The 17,755-nt window shown below is 37.7% G+C and overlaps 1 protein-coding gene across 1 annotated transcript; it reads right to left on the bottom strand.

Annotated features, from left to right (window-relative positions):
* Nucleotides 1–495: 495 nt before the first annotated feature.
* Nucleotides 496–13,382, bottom strand: LOC144438655 (protein Wnt-5b-like). Its single transcript, XM_078127803.1, has 4 exons — nt 13,086–13,382; nt 12,651–12,913; nt 10,879–11,171; nt 496–2,203 (listed from the first exon to the last, which is right to left on the bottom strand). Exons 1-4 carry the CDS (start codon nt 13,157–13,159, stop codon nt 1,745–1,747), a joined length of 1,089 nt encoding a protein of 362 aa, XP_077983929.1. The 5' UTR covers nt 13,160–13,382; the 3' UTR covers nt 496–1,744.
* Nucleotides 13,383–17,755: the final 4,373 nt, after the last annotated feature.

The following is a 17,755-nucleotide window of genomic DNA, read 5'->3' on the forward strand; positions in this document are numbered from 1 at the left end:
ATACGTACGTACCCCCAACACACACACACACACACACACACACACACACACACACACACACACACACACACACACACAAACAAACAATTTGGCTGGCAAGCTATTAAATCGAAACGTGGTGTTCCAGTGAATAAGAGCAGTTTCAAGAAATTTGGTGTTGCCCAGCCTCTGATTCAAGTTTGTTGATACACTTTTACTAATACATTAAAATTTCGCTCAATTATGTACAGGCTCTATTCGTCTGAAAGTACATTCATAACGTAGGGAAGGTGTTAGTGAAATGTGTTCGATCACCAGATAATCATCATCAACATCAAATCATTATTACTTCCTTAGCGTCTCTTTAGCTTTGTCGCCTTACACCAAATTACACGTATGGAATACTGTGTCAGTTGTTATAAACATCTATCGAATCTTTATTTGTTGAATACGTTTATTGATTTGATTTGGAGGCACACGCAGTACTACACTAATAAGCAGGATTAACCAGAAACAGATCACCATAGTAACAGTCATCGTATCTGAATGTATGTATATAACACATAGTAGTCACGCCGTACGCTGCTGTTGGATTTCCTTTCTCCTCTTTGTCGCCAGTCAGAAGCACATAGTATGCCATTTATGTACACTATCTACAGTCGTAAAAGGGGCATCTAATAATAACCTATATATGTGTAGTTCGTATCTTTTATAGCAATTTAGAAAAAAAGTAACGAAATTCAGGTTTGGTTCCCCATAGATCTGCTAAAGTGAAAGCAAAAATGCTATCAGCCATGGTGATGAATATATATCCGTAAATCAAAACGTGTAGTTTGTATTATTTTTCAAATGATACCATTGGCAGAAAAACCAATCCACTGTTTTGCGAATTTTGTCGACTGTGGATGCTTCCTGTAAACTAAAAACAGAATCTATTCCTTCCAGAAATCAGCAGTAAAGCACTTTCTATGATTGAAGTAAACAACACTATTAAACTGTTTGAATGAAACATTAAAAATATATAAAAGAATCTCAAAAATAACGTCACAATATATTACAACCCTTTAAATGAACAGAGACGCATATCACGTGCAGTGACATCACACACGTGACCCATCCCTCTGTTTTAACGTCACGTTGTAACCAGTCGTCGAGTTTCTAGTCACTCTTAAATAATAAAATGTTTTCCCTTTTTTGAAAAAAGCCAGTGATTATCTGAAACATAAGGTTGATTACATAGAGTATTTATCTTTCTGTCCGTGTCAGGGATTTAAGTGATTATTCACCAAAAGTAAACCATCGAAACTGGGTAACTTTGATAGAGTTCGGGGGCAAAATGAGTCTTAAATAGAGTATTAGAAATGTTTACAATATAGTGTGCACACTTGAGTTGGAGCTTGGACCGTGGAATGGAAATTGGAGGGAGTTTCACCCAAAGTCTTTTATAATCCCGGTATGTTGTTCAAACTGTTAATGTTCATGTATCTGCTACCGTACATAGTTTTGGTTTGCGGCAACTGGCTGAAAAAAATTGGAGACTACAGCTCTATGGCACATGGCCGCATGAGGGCAGTCCGTGGGACTATCTGCCCTTGCTGGAGCCAACTTCGTCTTGTTACATACATATTCACCAAGTTTAAATTTGTGTTTTTCGTCCACTCAGTCAATTATATTATAGGAAATTCTTGATTTGACCGTCGACCTGGTAACAATGTTTCCAGCATATCATTACAGCATGTACGTGCCTTTCACCGTGGGCTCACAATCATTTACACACATTAATATCGACAATTTTTCGACATTTCTTACATTTCACGAAACAACACCAATGGAATTTACAATGGCATCTTTCAATCACTTCTTTTTGATACGTGTTATAACCTCGTCCGCAGCACATTAAATTGCATCCATCCATTCCCATAGAAGTCTTGTTACAAAACCGCCCCTGTGTTCCAAGTGATCCTGTACGAAGATTACGAATGCAATAATCGGGTGAATTTTGCAAATAAAGAAGATCCGTTGCCGATGGGTCATTGAATCTTTTATCCAATAATTCTAATTTACCCTTTCTCGTAAGCTTCACCTCGGCAGCACCGTCGTATTTCTCTTTAAGACGTGTACCGACATCTTGGAAATCAGCTAATTCCACCCAGCACGTTTTCATACTACAAGAACCCGAAACACCGTGACATTTGCATAGTACTCCGGCTAAATGTCGCACAATCTGAAAAAAAAGGATGGTAACAAGAAATAAACAATTGATCATCTAAACAAACAGTTGGATGTTTTACGTGATTTATTATGTTGACATACTACTTCACAATTTTGGGATGAAAGTTGTCGCCAAACTAGTTCAATATCTGGTCACCAAGGTGAGGCAGGCAGGGGATAACTATACTAACCTAGTAGCCGCACTTTTGCTAGAACTTTCCAACCTACTTGAGTGCCACTTAATTTAACCCTTATAGCTGTTGATGTCGTAGATTTCAGCTAACAACGTTTTTTAAGGGACTTCTGACGCCATTGCCCCGGGATGTTCCTTCTTAATGTATTGTTATTAACTTGGTTGCTATAAAAGGATGTGATGTGGAAATGTACGATAAGTGCTTCTGAGTTCATAACCATGGAAACAAGATAACATTCCAATAAGATTTCCTCCAAAAGCGATGCGGCACTGGTCCATTTTTTTCCTAAAGGAGAGAAATTCATATTGTTTGCAGCCTTCGTTTGAATTTTAAGCTGAATGTCGGCAACAAAATTGTCGCGCCATTACAAACGCAAAGCGAAGTTTTGTAAGGTAACTTGGATTGGCATTGATAGTCCGGACATAATTGAACAATGAAACATCTCCGATTTCAAAGTCTCTCAAAAGAACATTAATCTATCCAATTTTCTCCCTCGTCTCTCAGCCCAGCTCATTTGTAGGGGACAAAAAGGATTAGACTAAATGAATTTTGCTCAGTGGCTTGAAAACATGTCAGTTGACTGTATAAACACAGGGACAAACTGCCGTGGGTCCTGCAAATATCTACAATTCGTACCTCCTTATAAACAATCGTTTAAGGATAGCAGATGTCTCCGGTTTGGAGTGTACTGAAATCTGAAATACATATGTGAGTAGGGGGGTATACCCTGAAAAGAACAAACGATAATTAATTATTTAATAGTCATGCATGACGACCACGGCAATTAAATGAAATCTACATTTTTGAAATCTATAGACCATTCAATGAAGATTGACATCACACCGCCATTTGCAAACTTCTCATATTTTCTTAAATGTTTTCAGTATCCACATAACTCAATGACACGTGACGTCACACCTTGAATCGCTTGATGAAAACCTTTGAATTTCGAAACGATGTATAACTTTCATGATCGTTTACCTAATGGAAACAAATGTTTAGAATACGTAATATATATATTTGACATTTGAGAATGGAGACACTGTTCGGTTAAGCTGGTGGTATTTGAGGTGATGATTTCTATGTAGTCGAGAGGAGTGTTAGCCATTCGTTTTAGACAGTGATGGATTCGATGTTACTTTTGGTAACCCCATGCGTTGCATATGGTAACTAATACTGCCACCCCCTCGTGTCATATCTTTCGTTAACTTCTCCCAAACGACTCTCCTTATAGCGAGTACATTTAAGTGTTTGATTTCAATCAGCTGTAAGCTTTTTTTCCAGCCAACATTTCACAAAACATTCCATGTAAATGCGCACGCTCTAGTTTTTTTTTTAAAGTATCAGATTTTGTAAACATCTTGCTGCATGCGGTGCACATACGTATCTCTGATCCCTGTACTTTAACTTTGTTATCTTCAAAATACACAAACCTTTGGCTCCAGTGGTCGTCAACCGTACACTTTTTTTATACCACCTGTAAAAATACAATCGAACTTCTGCTGTTTAAAACTACAGCATCAGTGTCTTACTGGTCAATAAATCCTCGTTTTTTTACTTAAATGTCGAGAAATGACCCAACACTAGTGTTGTATATATCCATAGTTTACAATTTAGATTTCACAGATAAGGAAAAGATGAAACCGTTTTGTGCAAGCAGCTCGAGCTCAGTGTAATGTAGCCTTCAGTAATTACAGGGGGGGAGGGCCGGGGAATTGCGTTGGGGGTGGTCAATTTTTTAAGAAGATGGAAATTAGAAAATGGAAATTAGGGTGGGTCACATTTTACTTTGACTCATTTTTTAAATCTATTTTGTGATTTTGGCATATCCCACCGCTGCCACCAGTTCCAAATCCTACTGCTACCCCATCCCACAACTGTCACCATTGTAAAGTAACATATTAACAAATACAGTGAATTAACTACAGAAAAATACCCTGTCGCTGGTGGGATTCGAACCCAGGACCTCCTGACTACTAATCTTGAGACTCTAGCATCTACGCCACAGACAGGCGGTGTTAAAACTGTTTTTTCATTGAATATTTGAACGGGGGGGGGTGAGTCATATTTTAGAGAAAGGAATCGAGGGAGCGTCACTTTTTTAGCACAGCGGACTAGGGTGAGGGTTATATTTTGTAAGAGACTGAGCTTGATTTCCCCCGGCCCTCCCCTTGTAATTACGGAAGCCTCCCTAATGACATGTATTTTAGGTACTATTAGCCTGAGTTTTCTTTGCTGTCTCACACTGACCGGTTAAAGAGACAGCGAAATAAAACACAGATCGTGATGTAAACAGGCTATGTTACAATTTAAAACAACGGAATAATGACAAGAACTGCGCTAAAAGTTAGAGCTACTTTGGTTTATCTTTTCGCCTTTTCACAGGTACATGTATTCTATGAATACGGTGAGAAACTAAGTAGACTGTTTTGTGAGGATTTCATTGTCATAACCATCTTTATCTGAATATACTTGTATTACATCAACACTGTAAGGAAATTCGACAACTAACTTATTTGGAAAACCACTGGCCTATTTGATCATGGAGCTATGATGACGTAAGACAACACAACTCAGTGTTTTGCATACTTGTACATGTCACGTGAAATGGTACATTATATATATCGTCTGTAAGATAACTCGTTTTGTCTGTCTTGGTTCCTCTCTTTTCTGACACCCATCAATGCATAAACTCCTACACAAAAATGGAAATAATGTTTTGATCAATTTAGGGGTCGGAGTATATGGCCTCTGTCAATGATGTTGACAGGCAGTGTTTTGAAAAGAGAGGTAGCCGTATGATCCACAGTTGACAACAACGCAGGGTGTGGCCGTAAACTGAAGGAGATTACAAAAAAGAAACACTTATTTGCCCAAAGAATGTATTTCACTTCCTTCAAATTCGTCACTTTCGTTCCCAACAATCAAGTCTGAGTATGTCACTATGAAATACTCGAATTTGTGACTGCCTTTTACGCTAAAATGTCTGACATAACACTGAAGGGGGTCTTATGTCAAAGAACTGCTAATAAATGACACCACTTTTCTATAATATATCGCTAGAGCTTACAAATCACTTTAGATGAAGCTATCAGTTGCCGTATTAAAGTATCTTACTGCGTCTTCAAGTAATGTAGGGTTAATACCCTTGCTTCACACCCATTTTTCATTCCAATGTCCTTGTATAAAGCTTCTCAACTAAAATTTAAACATCTAACAAACAACCGTGTGATACATTGGAGTCATTATCATGATTATCTGACTTGTCGGTTTCTTGCCATGTACAATTTCAGAGCTAAGTTTAACTTCATTACATCTCTGTGTTAAACTTGCATGTGTAAGTTTTAGATGACGGTACTTTCAATATTGAACCATACACGATATGAAAAATCTTTATTTTTTATTACGATAGAATTTTAATTAGCATGTAATACTCATATTTTAATTTTCCCTACTAGGGTTAGTTGACCAATGGTGTGAATTTTCGTAGTAGTGAAACATACACCCAAATAAACTTTAGTAGTATACTGTATATTTCAGACAATTCTGTTTCAAAACTGTCTGAATAATTTGTCTTGACACAACGAATGAGGAGAGAGATGTATACGTCAAATGGCATGTGAAACCTTTACCGAATTGTTTCGAGGTTTCATGAAAATATTCACGATATACAATAAAACCTAAAAGTGGGTTCAATGGGGAGAAGAGACACATGGAAAATATGCAAGGATTAAGACAGCTGTGAATTTTTGTCAATGTGACTACTGGCCTTCCATGTCTAGAGGGCGGAATTCCATGTATTGAGTGATGGAATTTCATAGTGTGTGGCTGGTGATAATGTTTGACCTGACTTCTGAAACCAGCATTACACTAATTAGATCACATACGCCTACGATTCGTGGCTTTCTTTCGTCTAAAGTTGCGTGTAAGATGATGACGTTTTCTCTGTGGTAAAAAAAACTTCCAACTCCGGTTCGGACAAACTGAGGCGTATACGCGACTTTTTTTTTAGTTGTTTTTAAAAAAGTGGGAGGTCACGAATAGATAGAGGTAATTTAGCGATGGAGTTAATCCCTATGACCAGACTCAAACAAAATAAAAGTTAAGTGTATTTACCCGAAGTCAGGAAATTTGCCCTTGGCAGAATTGGTTGTTTAAAACACGTGTTCGTTTTCTGTGATCGAAAGGACGCGATGGCCGGAAAAAAATTCTTCCTACATTTAAACCATTTATCTTTTCAACATGTGTTATAATGTATACCTCTAGAATAATTGTTAATTGGATGAATAATTTCAATCAAAATATAAAACAGTATACATGTAAATAATTTCTTAGAGTGATTAATTGAATATCGTTTGCCTCTGTTTTTCTTATTTTTGTTAATGTTCCTGTCGTATAGATGTAAACCAAGGTCATCACCATGGTCAACAGGGCACATAACAAACAAACTAACACGCCAGGAAGTTACAAAACGTCCTCATATAGTTTATGATGGTAATTTACGTGTAGAAAATATGCACTGTCAAATTCCATTTCACAGTTCATCCTTTTTTCCGCTTTCATTCATCACGATCGGGCCGTATTCTTTACTATCATGGAATTTCGATGGCCAGGTGATGAGTGAGAACCAAGACGGTTTATTAAAGTTTGTGTCACAACAAATGAACTTGGGTCGAGGAATAATAAACGGATGGAGTCAACTCATATTATAATGTATGTATGTATGTATGTATGTATGTATGTATGTATGTATGTATGTATGTATGTATGTATGTATGTATGCATGCATGCATGCATGCATGTATGTATGTATGTATTTATGTATGTGTGTGTGTGTGTGTGTGTGTGTGTGTGTGTGTGTGTGCGTATTCAAAGGTAGATATATATGTATGTGTGTTTATACATATACATAGACACAATGTGGATTTGTGTGTGTACCAATACGACAGATAAGGGAGAAGGGAACCGGGTCAGGGTGGAAGTATTACAGTGTAACACGCTGACATATTAAAATTTCAACTGTTTTTAAATACGTTGTAGTACCAAAGTAAACGGTTCTCTGTCACATTATATTAAATACTAAATACATATAGGGCCTATATTCATCAAATCCGAATGTCTTCAAACCTAAACTTGACGTTGTTGAAAACGTGCAGTACCACTAATTCATACAAGAAAGCTGTTGGAATCAAGTGGAACTGAGTGATATACAGCATGGCTATGACATCTCACAGGAATAACGTTACTTGTCAATTTTCTACACAAGATTCAATGCTATAACAGTATCAATTCACGCTTGTCAAAGTAATGTAACAGAGTTTGAGAGAGCTCCAATAATCATGACGCTAGCCCGTGATCCCAGGTCAGAGGCACACGCTTTTACAAGTACATTAGAATCTGGTTGGAAGTTATGACTGATGAATTGGAGATGGCGAGAACAGCTGTACCCCTTTATGACTTTCTTGAGTGGAAACATCAAACCCGATAAACACCACAACTCAAGTGCTGCTGACGACAGCAACACGAAGGTGCACATGGCAATACTGTATACACTACTATGTAAGTTACCACGAGATGTGATTGCTTTTTAAGAAGCCAGCGTAACCACTAATCCTGGTCCACTAATACACTGAGGGATTACTTGAAATTCCTGTCTCTTGCCAAACCTGGGAAAATTGAAATATCATGTTTCGTAATGACACCACTATTTCACAAATCACTCTGTTAAACGTGTCTATTTGAGTTCATACACGGACAGGTCCTTGACTAGATCGTCTTTTAAAAAACGCCCTCCCTTCATAAACAGTCTCTCCTGAAAGTGACACTTCATTTCATTTTTTTTTTCGCTTATCTCTGAATTTGTCGTCCTGTGTTTTGCAACGAGAGGTTCTCAGTGACCAATCAAAGTGCACATTTCATCACAAATAGGGACTAACTGGACGGTAAAACTACTAGTATTACGCATTCAGGTTTACATTGTTATTTGTAAAAGTACAATGTTACGGTAGGCATCCCAAGTATTTTTAGGCCGGTGTTAAAAACATCTAATTTTCCAAATTCTCCTTCGGTGATGTGATGTCGACGGAGATCGGACATAAAACACGGCATTGTTACTTTGGGGTGAACCGGTACAAAGTATGCATTGAAATTTACACGACGGAAAGACGGAAACATAACATGGGGTAATTTCTCACGAGAAAGCCATTCCATCAGACGGGGAAAGTTCGTTGTCATTTTCTTGACTAAGAAGTTACATCTTAAAATCTATTTTTACCAAATAAGGGTATTATATGCACAGCACAATAATTTGACTATTATACTGTATTAATTCAATCTTGGTAACGGTTGTTTACATTTCAGGAGATACCATGTCTGTACAATGTTAACTCCTTGGATATTGATGAAGACGAAAGTATTCGTCATCAATTGGAGAGGATGGTAGGTTCATTATACAACTTGTGTGGTTGGTTTGTACATAACGCAAACTAGCACGAAGAGAGAAATACAAGCGTTGAGTGTACGAAGTAATTGAGTGTACGGGTCGGTTCTTTAAAAGGCATCAAATAGTATTGATGGGTTTATGTTAAGTTTAGTTGTGTACAGTTGCTCTGCAATTACCACTACTTGTTATACATTGAAAATCTTTGAGATAGTGGCCAGCATTAAGGCATAGAAAGCGAGTGGTTTCATTTACAAGTGAATTGACACTGTTGGCCTGCTAGTTCTTCTCCGCAGCCATGGCAAACAAGAATACAACTGTTAGTATGGAATGCCTCTAACAAAGAAACTTGCTCACCGCACTATTTTACTATTTGCAATCACCTTGTAAATTGCAATCTAAGCTTTCAATCATAACATTTCTTTTCCTTTCCCATTGCGCGCCGAATAAACAGTGTTCTTTTCTCGTTGTTGCAACAAGTTTCCTTTGTCGGTGTCCGAAGTAATACGGTGGGGAACTACTCCAATTGTTATTTTCACACTGGTGTTAGTTAATGGCCTGCTTTTGATTTCACTGAGTGGATGAATTAATGAATGAAACGGAAATTCAAGCAAATGCGAATAAATGCCAAATTTCAGTTCGTAAAGTAACAGTCAATTAAGTGAGAGTAACCTCCATGCAACTATCAAAAGGTATTATTCGTGATTTAATATTAGTTTGAAAAGATTGAAGTAAAGAAAATATTACATGTAGTTAAGGTACTGTCATCGAGAGAAGTCCACGTTGAAATCAGAATATATGCCACTAATTTGTTTTTAAAAAAGTAAAATCTATTTCAATGTAAACAGTTGTGAACAGAACACGACATATAATCCGCAGTTATTTGACGCACAGTGAAACAAAAGAAACTGGAAATTGGAAGGTAGAATTAAAACTTTCGTACAGATTCCGATGAAGACATCATAACGATTGCTTGAGTATTTAATTTGTCACATGTCTAACGCTTCGCGTGAACCAGATGGTGACCTTATGTGACACGCCATCTTGTCATCCGACAGTCCCGTTACCTAGCAACCACTCTAGTATTTTTCCTGGGGCAGTGTGAAATTCTGCTTTAGTGGCCATCATTCTTCGTTGGTTACTTTCACAACTTCTTACAACATCGCCGACGTTTGTTTATTTGACTGGGATGCTTTAGACATGTCACGTTTTGTGGTTATTAATGATCTTTTAGTTATTGAGCAACAAGGAAAGTCCATTTTCTCTGTTACAAAGTAAACTCACAGTTCCCAACGTGGACGACCGCGATATGTGTATCAGTTTTCCCATTGCGTCATGATTATGGCGTATGAAATCACAACTTACTTATAAAGCACAATAAGACAAACTATCCTTCTGTGTTAATTCCGTCAAATATCAACCAATAACCTCACGGACAATGACAGCGGCAACTGCGACGCTTACCTTTATGTTTTGTGGCATTTGTATTTTCGCATGTATCTACAAATGTAACGTAATCGTAATATGACGTGCTTGTTTACAATGGATACTTTCCCGGTCCCTAGAACCTCATAGCAGACTTGTCATTCGCTGTAAAATTGATGATGAACATATTTCATGTGAGTGAGGAAAGGTCACCTCCTAGCTGACGTACAAGCCGTACAGTTATTAGTGTTGGAGATTGATGGTCTATTGACTTGGATGAAATAAACAGAAAACGTGCCACCCTCGTAGACTGCCATAGCAGACTGACCAGATACCAACGTCCCAGCTTTCATCACTTCATTCATATTGCACCATTACAAACCAGTTCTAGTGAATACCACGTCCCCCTTGTATATGATACAACTGCAATAACGTATTTGATAATCCGGTGTCTCTAAATTTTACATGTGAGTTTATTGTCAACCTCAACATAAATTTCATGGTAGTAGAATAAATAAACAAATAAACTGAGCAATTAAGATAGTGGGAAGAAACCCTTGACCGAGGTATTCGATGGTGACATGTTATCCGCTCGGGGCTATTCTAAATATTTGAAGAGAAAGTTCTTACCATTCGTCCTGCTTGGTTATTATGGAGATTCATATACATCTTTCCTTGTGCGTCTGATCCTCTAGGTGGATTCTTTTCCTTTTCCCTAATATCTACGAATTCCCTGGCAAATCTATATCCATAATCCAAGTTATCCCCGCATCCACCCCAAACCCATTCCTGATGAAGATCAGCGGGTCTGTCTGCTCGACTACAACCACAGTTAGCGAGTTCTCCTTCCCGACAGGATCGACTGATGGAGTGCACAACTCCAGCCGATGATATCGCATAGAAAAATGCCGCCTCTCGACTTGCTGAGAAAGAAGAGCAGGTAAATATATTGATTACTAGTACACGCAATGTGTGTCATCATATAACTTTCAAAAATACATGTAATGGTTTGGCTGCACGCCACTGATCTTTTCACAATAGCGATCTTCTAGCAGGCGAAAGTTATTCTTTTCTTTCCAAAGTAACTGGCGTCACTTAATAATAAAATTACAATAACCCAAAGTAAGTGTATTTTGTATTAATGAAAACAGACAATCTGTGGTTTCATGTGAGTTTCAATGAAATATTTTGGAAACAGTGTACACTGGATGCCTTGATGTGAGACGTCTTTCAAGGCTACTTATCTATTTGTCCTAAGAGATGTCCCAACGGGAGTTTCTTAAGTATTGGTATCAACGATAGTGAGTCTGAAAGAATTAACATTATGTCTCCATTGTTCACAACTACTATATACTACACTGGCATGTACAAAGACGACATTTAATATAATAGACACATATTTTTAACATTTCAAAGAAACGCGTCTAAAATGAAATTGGAAGACTGGGTCCGTTGTTGAAAGCACCCAGAGGAAGGCAAAGTGGTCGGGTGAACCTTCAATGGCTTTTACTTGTGATTGCAATATAACGCGACCCTGTTTGATTTACTACTACTATCCGTGAAATGTTGCCCTACAAATCATCCGCGGACCAATATATCGTGAACGTGTGTGTGTTTGCCCTAGAGAACTTGTCATGCCGGCCACTTCGATCATGCCGATCACTTGTTGTTGCTCTTAAAATGTGTGTGTTTCCTAATGTAACACTGTATAGTAGGCGATCCACGCTGAATGTGTGATTGTGTCAGTTGGACTATGCAAGCAACAAAATCATGTATCTACCAGTCCTACCTCTATTGCTTTGTTCCATTCATAAATGCACGCAAACATGGTGGAAGAAAAGATACAAGTACTTGAGTAAATGGTAGAGTTTGTCCGGACTAACAAATGAAAAGCCTATGTTGACAATTGCATCATAGTCATGAGTTCAATCGTATGCATAGTTTCCCGTTCACAACTAAACTGCAGTTTGTAATATTGAATGTAATATAATATAATGTATATTTATATGGTATTGGTAAACCAGGTCTCACACCTCCTATATCCTTTGTCTATACTACTTGTTAATCAAATATCACTACCAGGAGATCTAAATCTAAATCTCCATTTTATCATACCATTCAAATATTTTCCTTTGTTGACTCACAGACTTATTTTGTTTCTAGTTACTGATAGGTCAGTGACAGTGTCCATCAACTTGAGTGCGTGCTAATATAATATATATTTATATGGTGTTGGTAAAACCAGGGAATGGCTATATCTATCTCACAGCAGTAAACTCGTCAAACAATTAGTAATGATATCAGAACCGAGGTAGTAGCAATTTGTGAAGTACTTAACAATTTGTTTCTAGATGAATAATCACAGTGTCAATAAGTAAATATGGTCAAACTGAAGTACTCACCGATTGACATGACGCGTCCAAACACGGTTTGGTCATCAACCGTACTGCAATTCCACCTACGTTTACTGAATTGGTTTTGGCATTCATCAATACCTGTTTTAGCTCCGTTACTTATAGACTTCATATGGTCCTGATACAATTGGCACAGTTTTACTTGTCCTTCCGAAAGCCCAGTCAATTCATTACATTGGGAGTGTATCGAGGAGCTAATTATGCCGATTTTACTCCACGACTCAAAGAGCTGAGGTTGTAGCCCCAGCTGCCTGCAGTGCCAAAAGAATAGACACGGTGTGAGCTTATTAAAACGATATGTCTAAGACACTTGAATAGAGAATAGGTCGGGAACAATACCAGTAAATGTAGTACGCTGTTGATCAGGGAAATACGGATAAAACAATGCGGTGCTATATTATATTTAAACACGTTTCGACTTACCACCAGGTTTGTCCGTCACTGATACGTTGTAACGTTGTTAGAATAACAAGTATAATTACTACATGCCTAGCCATGCTCTTCACCTCTGACTCCGATTCCAATTCCAATTCCACAAAGCAGCATATACAGTTTTCTTCCAAGTCCAAGATATTTCTCAGTTAGTTAAAAACTCCCGTCAAACCTCTGTAAATATATATATAGCTGTGTTGGAGAACACATTACATTAAAGTACCATGCGATTTGATTTGAATGCTACTGCCAAATCATCGGGTGTGAGAAGCATAGAGATGGTGTTTATGATGGTGGCGAGCGAGCGAGTATAGGTATATATGTGTACACTCAGTACAGGGTATACTAGTAGTGTCTAACGCACTGTAAGTGCGGAGTGTTTGGAGGAGTTGAGACACGCTCGCTGATTGGTTGAGTTCACTTGCCATTAAACATAATTAAAGTTTCATGTGCTGTTGAGCAGGAATTCTTGACAAGTTTGAAGCAATTGTTCGTCTATAATCACAGCTAAAGGCTTGCAAAGCAGTCTTTGTCTCTGCAACTGTTGCCTTTACAGCGAAATGACAAGACTACGCGCAAAAAGGAGGGCTTTTTGTAAGTGCATAAGGTGAAGTGGGGAGGGACTGGTCGACTGTTTCTTGGCACGGTGACCAATAACGAAGCCACGTAGGTTGATTATTAAGACATAATAAAAATAGAAATAACAAGAACATAGTATTTCAATGTAACAGAATAATCTGTCATTGGCAGCCTGTATCAATACCCTGTGTTGTACTTTAGTCAACATCTCTCACACACCTTCATTCTGATCAAAGGCATCTTTGTTTTCAACCCGGGTCTTAGAAAAGTATGGCTTTATTGAGACTTTGGTGTGTTCGCCTGGGGCATTGCTAAAGTAAGCAATTAGTTTTGGACTGGATTTGCTCCATTCTAGAACTGTACGCCTTGAATACACAGTTAATGCATGTGAAAAAAAAGACCCAGAGATGCATGTGTACATCTGTACAAATAGAGATTTCTGGAGGCGTAAACTCAGTATGTATTACCAAGACCAACCTGTTCGTTTCCCAACCGACTGACTCACCAACCACTTGCGTAGTCTTTTTCTCCCTCTGACTTAAAACTCTGTCACCTCAAGGCTCATTTTAAAAACAATCTATCACCTTCATTGAGTCCAGACCTCGACTAAGGAGATGTTCCCACAGAAGCCACTACGCGTGACATAGACAGAAAAACAGTAATTAACAAAAGTTAAAGATTCGCCCCATCGCTTACAAACTTGTACTGGTTCCTCATGTTCTTAATTTAATAAATGGGACTATAAAAATTCTTGGCTTCAGGGCTTGCATTTACTGCTTTGCGAAGTCAATGACTATAAAGCATATCGAATACACTGTACTGTCACTTTCAGTGATGTCTGTCAGTTTGACAAAGAGCTGTTTCCGGAGTTCGAGGCAAAGTACATGTGCTGTGCTACTCTATCTTAACTCGTCAAACCATAGATCGTGTATGGTCTATGGTCAAACCAAGGCGTTGTAAAACCACGGAACATGAGAAAGTTTCAACATGAATGGATGGGTAAAGTGTTAATTGACTCGACGACATAGTAATTGTGAAAGGAGCGTACCCAGTAATTGTTACATAGTACCTATTACTGAGTTACCAGTCGCCAATCATCAACACGGTGGTATGTAACCAGCTTGCAAATCGGAACCTTTCAAGTTGCTTATTCTTTTATAAGGCTTATGCAGACTGAGCCACATTGCATTGATTTTTGGAGAGATATAAATCTGATCGCTTCAATTGTTCATTCGTTATTTATCGAATCGTAAAACAATAAGAGACCGGAAGGTGGTGAAATAATGATGATCTTATCACATATTTTTGGGTGACGTCGTTCTTCAAACTCCAACTAAGCAGATGAAGAAATGACATCCGTAGGTGAAGTTGATTGAACGGAGAAATGAATTATTCGGCTTGATCGAGTCTTTTCACAATACTTAAGAAAGATGACGACAGCCTTGTACCTTACAAAAACAAATGTAAATTATGCACCTTTGACTGCCAATTCCAATCTGCATACATTAGGTAGGATTCACTGTCTGAGATTAACAAGTCATCAATAATACTTTGGTGCTGAGTTATATTTGAAATGATACCGGACTGTTCACCGAAAAAGAGCCACCCTTTGTATTCCTCGGTACATATATATTTGTTCGATCTTCAACAAGAAAACGGTTCAACAGACAAGATTTTAGCCACTGTTATATGATCATCGTCATCAACACAGCTATAACTTCAATCATTTTAATGAGGCGAGGTCTTCATTTGATCACAAATAGATTATAGAGGATAGTGTCTGGATTGTAAGTTGTAAAAGTTTTTTTTATCTTATAAATGTTTAAAAGTGCGTTTCGAAATGAGAAACGTCGGTTTACTTTTCATGTTGTCTTTTCATATGTAATTACATTCAAATCGGATCATGATGTATTGTTGATTTAACTATGGGAGTACAAAGTATGGGCAATTACTCAGGTGGTGTTTAGACAACTTTTGTGTTTAGTATTCATCTACCTTCGCCCCTTTAATTAACTTACAGTTTTGTTTTATCCCGCTCATAGCAACTCAGGCGAATATTGGCTGTGTTGAGATAGACTCACCACTTTTCACTAACATTTGAACACTTGTGTCAGTTAAGTGTTACAACAAACAATCTAAAAAGGGTCCACTTGTAGAATTTGATTAGATGAGTTGGCATTATGTAGCCAATGCAAAGTGTATGAATGACGTGGAACCTGGCAGAAAATGAGAAACGCCCCTTCACATAGTTTATTGGCGATAAAACTACAGAAGTGGAGATGGCAGAATGACTCTAACGAAAAGTTGTTTCTCATCGAAAAGTTTGGATCCTTGTTTCAAACTGACTTCAGAAGCACCTTGCGTGACGACACTATACTGTGTTCAAGGTGCCTCCTGTTTCTTAGTCTAGTTGAGAGATGGATGATACACACTATATCACAAAAATACAAGCTTTGTCCCTAGGTACATCATAATAAATTATATCACAACTGTCAACCTGTAGCGAGGACGTTCAGCGTTGATTCAATAGCATACCGATTTAGTTAAATCACTCGCCCGACCATGGGTCGAATTCGTTGAATAACAGTAACAATTTCCACATATCCATTAAAATGAAAATTAGGGATCCACGCATGTCGACACACGTCATCGAATTTGTCAAGCAACCGCGTTTAATGTGCGGTAAATTTGCTGAGTTATATCAATTATTTGTACTTTATGAGCAGACTAATTCAAACTTGTAACAGTTGACAACAATAATTGTATGCGGTCGTCATAGTGACCAGTCTCTAACATTTTCTTATTGTACACACGTAAAGGACTTGTTACCTTGACGACTTGAAGTATTGTGATCGAAGTGCGGGTTTAGACATTAATCCACATAACATTGTCCCATTGATGTATGTATGTATATATGTATGTGTATATGTATGTATGCATGCATGCATGCATGCATGCATGCATGCATGCATGTATGTATGTATGTATGTATGTATGTATGTATGTATGTATGTATGTATGTATGTATGTATGTATGTATGTATGTATGTATGTGTGTGTGTATATGTATGTATGTATGTATGTATGTATGTATGCGTGTGTACGTACGTACGTACGTACGTGTGTGTGTGTGTGCGTGCGTGTGTGTGTGTGTGTGTGTGTGTGTGTGTGTGTGTGTGTGTGTACCCTACACACACATAGACAGAAACCTAGCCAAAAACAATACCTTATAAAAAGCAGTGGTGTCACGTAAAGACAACAACTATAGACATAAGATTGATAAATATGGCATGATGAAATTCCACCATATGGAATATTTGATTAATAAAATAAACATATCAGTGATATATATTTGTTTCTACATATAACAAAAAGTGTACGTAACAGTGTTCACTCTATCAACAAATCAAATAAGACTTCCTTGTATTTGCTGTCGTCATGACTGACTTGAAATGCCTGGAATGTTACATTAACTACCAATATGAAGTCAAAGATTTATTAAAATAACTTGTTACAGTACTTAACTAAATTTCACATCTATAAACGGTTTCCTTCGGTGTTTTTATTTATTATTTATGTAAACAAAAATATAGTTATCCTGTGATCAGAATTTTGCGTTAAAGAATTTCTTAAAACGTGTGCTTTTTCGTTTTTCTCCAATCTCGTACATTTTGCATACTAGTATTTGGATTTAACACCGGGTTGTTGTTGTTAATTATTTGAAATTCAACATCTAGGGGAAAAAATCACCTAAAAATGTAACCGTTCAAATTCGATTTGCAGCCTGAAGATGGTACAATGTACTTCGTTTCTACTGGTTGATTTGGAAAGACGAAGGGAACAACTTCAAGTTGGTTGTCAATAACACCAGTTGTGATATAAACCATCCATATCACTTGATACACTACCAGCATGTTAATGTTAACTGGTAAGTTGTAAACATGGTTGTAATTTGTCTGAACTTGAACTTGCAATTCGTCAGTGCCATGGTTTGACACTGGTCCAATTTTCCGACCTACGGCAAACATGGAATTGTTATTGTGTCGTGCGGGTCGTCGCTGTAAACTGTGACCCTGCAGCTG

Source organism: Glandiceps talaboti, chromosome 1 (assembly GCF_964340395.1).
Source record: "Glandiceps talaboti chromosome 1, keGlaTala1.1, whole genome shotgun sequence".
NCBI lineage: Eukaryota > Metazoa > Hemichordata > Enteropneusta > Spengelidae > Glandiceps > Glandiceps talaboti.